Here is a 7496-nt window from a genome sequence, read left to right on the forward strand (position 1 = left end):
AAAATGAGTAAATCGTAAAATGAGCTCGGTCATGGAACAAATTAAACTCGTACTGTGAAGTATCATTGTATATATATACAGGGTGTCCACAAAGTCTGGGTACATGAGGATTAACACATACTTTAAGAAACTATTATTTATTATATTTAATTCTTTATGTTATGATTTTATTTACTCCATGTATCCACATGGGGATTAACACGTACTTTAAGAAATTATCATTTCTTATATTTAATTGTCTAATTAGCTCACTTCCACTTATTTACAGCAGTGCTTGGAAGGAACGTGTGTAGCGTGTGATCATCACACTGACCATGACACAGAAAGCTGTCATGGCAATACTTCCTCAGGGGTCTATGCAAGGTAGCAGAAAGTGTATGGAGAGAAATGTATGAGCCACACACAAGTGTATGAGTGGTTCAGACGTTTCCAAGATAGCGAAAAAAATGTCGACAGTGACGAACGTTCTGAGAGACCTGCAACCAGCAGAACTGAGAAAAACATCGCAGATGTGCATGCAGCTGTGAGGGGAAATTGTTGAATCACCATCTGTGAGTTATCAGAGGATGTGCAGATTAGTTACAGTTCAGTTCAGTCCATTAGCACTGAAGATATGGGTATGGTACGCATGTCTACCAACTTTGTGCCAAAACTGCTTTCAGCTGTCCAAAAAGACACTCAGGTTTCAGCTGCACAAGATCTTGATTGTGTTGAGAATGACCAAAACTTTTTGCAGGCCTCTGAGCAGGTATTGCCAAGCTTTTGGCAAAATTTGATGCAGATTCTCTACTCAACTTTCTCTGTCATGGTCAATGCGACAATCACACACTACACATGTTCCTTCCAAGTACTGCTGAAAACAGCAGAAGTGAACTAGAATGTAAAAACTTAGTGTGTATGCACGGCAGCATTCAATGTCAATCTGTGCCAAGTGCCTTCACTCTGCATGCTTTAGCTTCGTTACTATAGCAACAACCCGGATATTAATTGATCAGACCACTTGTGTATATATATATATATATATATATATATATATCATCATCTTCATCATCGTTTAACGTCCGCTTTCCATGCTAGCATGGGTTAGGGCATTATTACAGAAAAATAATAACGCCACACAGTGGACTTCTCAAAATAACCACATTTAGTACCTAATGCGAGGAAAAAACAACCAACAGAAGATGACCAACTTTCTTTTAAAATAAACTTAATTGTGTATCGACCGATTTCCCGATTACTAGAATGAATCTAGATTACGTTCATCAGCACAATATTGTTCCAAAAATATATATAAATAAACAGAATTCTCACCTCACCAAAACCGAACAACTACGTATCCGACAGAATAAAGGGAATGAAGTTTATCTGTATATATCTTCATCAAAGAAGCGGGAAATACTTCCGGGTTGTTTCTGGGTACCCATGTGGAGACAGGAATAAAAATTCAACATTGAATGTATTCCGTGTATATATTTGATAAATAGTACTAAATGTGGTTATTTTGAGAAGTCCACTGTGTGGCGTTATTATTTTTCTGTAATAATGCCCTTTATATAAATATAAATGAATAATTATATTCTTGGGAATAGACATTTCCCTTATGAATTTTTTACACACTGGCTTCTTGATAAAATTCTTGTAAAAGAGTTTTATCCTTTTTTGAATTTATATATATACACATATATATATACACACATGCGTATATTTGTGTTGTGTGTCTTTGTGTTTGTCCCATTATCACTTGCCAGCTCATATTAGTTTATCTAAGTCCCCATAACTTAGTGGTTCAGTAAATGGAATCGAGAGAATAAGTACCAGGATTAAAAAATAAGTACAGGGTTCAATTTGCTCAACTAAACCCTTCAAGGTGGTGCTCCAGTATGACAGCAGTCCATTGACTGAAACAAAAGAGATATTCAATCAGTGAAAACAGAAGGTCTTAGCTAAAGACATTTCTTTCTTTCTCTCTCTCTATCTATCTATCTGTGTGTGTGTGTATAGGGATGGTTGGGGCAAAATGAGTTGATTTTACTGCATTTTTGAGTTTGAGACAAAATATATTTTTTACAAATGTTCACCACCTTACAAAAAGTGTATCAGCTAAGGAAGTGGCCTTTTCTAAATGCATTATGACATAATCTGATCACTATTTCAGAAAATTATCACAGTTCTATTTCAGCATATAAAAGACAAATTTGACTGGGGCAAAATGAGTAAACCATGATAGGTAAATTAGCCTTTTCAAATCTCCATCAATATCCATCCCTAGACATCAGAAAGGTCAGAAATGAAAAAAAAAATTAAATATCTAGAACTATTCCACTAGGCATGGTCTGTAACTTCAGTTGTAGGCACAGAAGTGGCTGTGTGGTAAGAAGCTTGCTTCCCAACCACATGGTTCCGAGTTCAGTCCTACTGTATGGGCAAATGTCTTCTACTATAGCCTTGGGCTGACCAAAGCCTTCTGAGTGGATTTGGTAGACAGAAACTGAAAGTAGCCCATTGTATATATATCTGTATGTATGTATGTATGTTTTGTGTGTCTATGTTTGTCCCCTACTACCACCATCGCTTGACAACCGATGTTGGTGTGTTTGCGTCCCCGTAACTTAGAGGTTCGGCAAAAGAGACCGATAGAATAAGTACTAAGCTTACAAAGAATAAGTCCTGGGGGGTCGATTTGTTCGACTAAAGGCGGTGCTCCAGCATGGCTGAATTCAAATGACTGAGACAAGTAAAAGAATAAAAGATCAAATGAAAAAGGTTCGTGGGAAAATGGCACAAGATATGAAATTAACGAAATTCGACTAATTAAAAAAAAACTCAACATAAAATATTATGAATAGCTTCTTCGCGATCTGCTAGGGTGTTCTCTTAGTGATATATTTACTCACCATGCAGGTAAAGAGAAGAAATTATTGAAATTAAGCATTACTCATTTTACCCCCACCGTAGACATCATGCTTTGAAACTTGAAAATTATCAAACTAGACATTACTGTGGGAAAAGATTGACTTGAAATCCAACAGATAAAAGAATATTAGTTGTTAAACACCAAAAACTATCCGGATATTCTATTAGCAACTTCAATTACAATCGGGTCAAAGTTGAGGAAAAATTTCTTGAAAAAACGATGACCTGCCACCTGACTATGTTTCGGACTTTCTCAACTTCAAAAACAACTATGCTGACCCATTTTTATTCGTGAAGATAATGCAACAGTACAAAATAATGATGCAGTACTTGCAATGTAATAATTTCAAACATGCAAGGAAAAAACGAGAAATCAGAAGTTACTCATTTTGCCCCGGTTACTAATCCCACCCAACAACATATATATATATATATATATATATATATACACATACACATGTATGAATGTAAGCATATATATGTATACATTTATACACACACACATATCACTGCTTAGTTTATGCATTTTCTTTTCAAGCTGATCTGCAAAACATTGAATAATACCTCAGTCTTATAGAAAACTTTATTTCATACCCTCTTATATTTTCCTATTTATATTATTAATGTTCTTTTTTTTTAATTTTTGTTATTATCTATCTTATACCCTCTATCTTATATTTATCTGTTTATATTTTTCTTACAATTAATATATTTCTTAATTCTTATAACAATCTCTCGACTAACTTCACCCATCATTCAGATTCCGTGATGTACTTGTCTATTACACTTCATTCATTACACAACAGACACTACACTCTTCACAAGAGTGTATTGAATGAACACTTACATGTTTTCATATACAAAATTATAAATATACCAGACACGCACACACATATATATTTATATTATACATATACACACACACACACGTATATATATTATATACACACACACATGCATACAATGAATAGATATGGAGGAAGAGAGAAAGAGGGAGGGGCAGACAGTGTTTGAGTATGTTTTAGATCTATGTAGGTTTTTTTGTGTATAAATGAAACCAAATATTTTTTTTTTGTTTACTGTTATCTGTATTTACTGTGTTAACAAAGCCAAGTTTTATAATGGAAACATATTAGCAATTAAACATATATATATAACCATCATTAGAGTAGGTCGTCACCATATAGATAAACTATTACGTAGAATATAGAGACATTCACATCATTACTTTGAAGGAAAACATAACGACCACCAGCAGTGGTAAGCTCGCTGTATCATTAACATGTATAACTTTAAATTAATAAAATAAGGCCTCAAACGTACGTATGAAGTTTAAGATTTTTATGCATGTGACTGAGTGGTTGTGATGTCTATCTTTTTCTAGAGTCATTAGCGACTTAAGAGAAATGATTTAAACTGAGAATGGAAATGAAAAGGATTTTCTGTATCTTTAGTTTAGTCTGCCGCTTCAAATACAGAGGGTGGAATGTCGCATTTTCTAGCAGAATTTTGCGTCCAATGATTTTTATTTACAAACTGAAAACTTATTTGAAGTTGACTCAAATATCTATCTACGTGTATTTATTAAAGTAATCAGCTCATTTTCTCGGTTTAACATATTTATGTGTATGTATCATACAAAACTTCTCGAGTGAACACCAGCATATAAATGAAGGCTACATTGCAGTTGCTTAAAACAACGAATCAACTGATGACATGTATTTGGCCTTTGGAGGATTGAGGTGGGAGATAATAAAAAAAAATCAGAATATAATAATGACTCATTTATATCTTCTCAACTGGCCTACCTACCTATATATATATATATATATATATATATATATATATATATATATATGTATGTGTGTGTGTGTGTGTATACACACACGTAACACGAGAATTCGGGTAAAATTTCTGAATCACCTGTCGTCATGGGGATTGACACTATAACGAAGACGATTACCAACTGAAAATTGTATTTGACACCCACAAATAACTAGGGATGACGAAGAAACAAAAAACGACATCCTAGCAATGTGTGTGTGTGTGAGTCAGTTGGAGGGTGTACTGAAATTAAGGCTTGGTTCGCCAAACCTTGCAGAAAACATACGATATGTATACGTAAACAAAAGTAGGTAACAAATAACAAACGACTTAGTCGCAACAGAAAAAGAACGTGAGTGTTTAGGAGGAAGTTTTAATTCACTTTTAAATGTTTTCCCTCCGCATTACAAATTACAAACAAGTCTTCTTGTTAGTTGCTTGATAACTTATTTTCAATACTTATTTCCATAGACGTTGATGTGCCTTGTATAATGCACATCAACAACTAGTTAAGTATGACGAGAGAGAGAGGTAAAAAGCATTTAACAAATATTTTTCTACAGGTTTATATTAAATATAAATTACTATAATGACACGGGATCATTGAGTTTTTAATCTTGAATACATTTTGATTCGTCAATAGTTTTTTTTTTGTTTTTTGGTGATCGTTAGGCAAGGATTGAATTCCCAGAAAATTTATTTTTGGAATTACGAATTATAACTATATTCTTTTTTCAGATAACGGATATTAAACCCACCAGGATTCTGTAGTTAAGTGTGTGTGTGTATTTGGATACACTTGTGTAGAGGAAAGAACATATTCGGACGGAATTAAAGAAAAAAAAGAGGGGCAAGGTTTGAACTGTCTCAACTATCTACAGCGTTGGTTCAAATAATACAATATATGCAGTACAGTGCTCTCTATAAATTGCAATTAAAAACTTGCCAGAAACTTGTGACGTTTAAATTAGGTAACAGTCAGTGGGGAAATACCTCCATCAGCTGATCTTCTAAAACTTTTTATCTTTTTTATGCCCGCCTTAGGATAACCACACCTCCCTCATATTTTCAGCTCAATCAACCAACACTTTCGTCTTACATTCTATTCACTTAAAAACAAAAAAAAAAATTTTTTAACTTTAATAAAATCCATCATCGTCCTCTTCACTGTAATATTGCTGAAGACTGGGTATTCAGATTCAGTTGTACAAATCCCAACCAGTATTAATTCGCTTTTAGCTATCAGCTTTAAAACGTCGTACAGTAAGTAAAAACGAATGTTTCTCTACACTACCCCAGAAAATGAAGACATTACGAGCGAATTTGACAACGATCTCAACGATGTTAAAAAAAAAATTGGAAATAATTTAAACTTTTTTTATATACAGTAGCCAGCAATTTAATTTGAACTGGAGGCCTTTAGATTTTGTAGACAAAACTTAAGGCAACATTAAAATAAAACCTGAAGTAAATAAGGAAAATTTGTCATTAAAAAACACTAATAACTTGCTAAAAGTTTGTTTTTTTTTTCTGCATTTCTATATCGTCAGTAGAAAAAAGGGATTGTTTGTGTAAACTAAGTAGTTGTTAATTACGGGCTCTATGTTATGAGCATTTAGATATCTTTGGGCTGAATAAGAAAAATATCAGAACAATTTACTCTGAATTCGTGATCATTCTCCTTTTCTTTCTCGGTATACCAATTATTTTTCTTTGTATACAGAATAAATATATATATATACACACACACGCACATGAGTGTATGTGCGAGCGCGTGTATTTGTTTACATATATGTGGGGACTAGAATCTAACACACAAAACTACTTTTAAAAAATCCCACTTACATACTTTGAAGAAGTTTTATCTCGTTCTACATTTCGCAGTATAAACACATATTTCTTGTGTCGCGGGAGAGAGAGAAAAAGAAAGAGAAGAGGAACCGTTAAAGTACTTTATTTACTCACCAAGTCTGTCAACCATTTTGAATCAACTGTGCCGTCTGACCGTAACACACGCTTGTTGTGTTTGTTTTCGGTCAACTCCCAAAAGCAGAAGCTGCTTTTCAGCTTTTCTTCAATGTAATAAATGAAAAGCTCCCGAAAAGATTAATCCTTTGAAAACCGGAAAGAAGATACAATTGTTTAAGATGTTTTTCTTTTCACTATTGACTTAGTTTCTTCTCTAAATATTTCAGTGTTTTCGATTTTGTTACTTTTACCTAACTAACATACTAAGACGTCGCCTTCGCGCGTTACACTATCAAATGTTTGTGAATGAAATGTTTCTAAATTTGACCTCATTGCTTTCGTCACTTCCGTTCCGGTCACGCTCATAACCCTAACCGGGTGATAACGTATTCGAGCGCGCACTAATTCTCTTCATTGCATTTGGGGTTTATTATAGTTGAAAAATCGATTGAGATAATTTGATACAGTTGTGAAAAATCTCACTACGTACAGACTCTGTCACTCTCTCACATCTCACCATTTGCTAACTGTCAAGGCTGCCTCAGATTTAGAGAAGTATATATTTAGAAGCAAATCAAAAACTAAAGCGCAAAGAATAACTTTTTTTTAGTTGCTCTAAAAATATGAACCAAAAGGTAAAAAAAAAAGACAGATTTCATTTAAAACTAATGTGAAGTTATCATTTGAAAGTAACAACATATGAAAAACGAATAACATGCTTGTATTGTAAATAGTTATTATTCACCTTTAAAAATGTTCCATTCTGAGAATACTCATTTGCTTTTATTAGC

The 7496-nt window shown here is 33.6% G+C and overlaps 1 protein-coding gene across 2 annotated transcripts in view; it reads right to left on the reverse strand.

The window, feature by feature from the left end:
* LOC106881081 (pleckstrin homology domain-containing family F member 2) overlaps positions 1 to 7022 on the reverse strand; it is a 213093-nt gene extending 206071 nt beyond the window's left edge. Inside the window, exon 1 of one of the 2 annotated variants that reach the window (XM_052968844.1) lies at positions 6703 to 7022. In XM_052968844.1, coding sequence (XP_052824804.1) covers positions 6703 to 6718 — 16 coding nt within the window. In that variant the 5' untranslated portion in view covers positions 6719 to 7022. The remainder of the gene's footprint in view (positions 1 to 6702) is intronic. The other variant, XM_052968845.1, reaches the window with a different exon arrangement.
* Between the last annotated feature and the right edge of the window lie 474 nt (positions 7023 to 7496).

The sequence above is a fragment of the Octopus bimaculoides genome, chromosome 6 (genome assembly GCF_001194135.2).
Source record: "Octopus bimaculoides isolate UCB-OBI-ISO-001 chromosome 6, ASM119413v2, whole genome shotgun sequence".
Classification (NCBI taxonomy): Eukaryota; Metazoa; Mollusca; class Cephalopoda; order Octopoda; family Octopodidae; genus Octopus; species Octopus bimaculoides.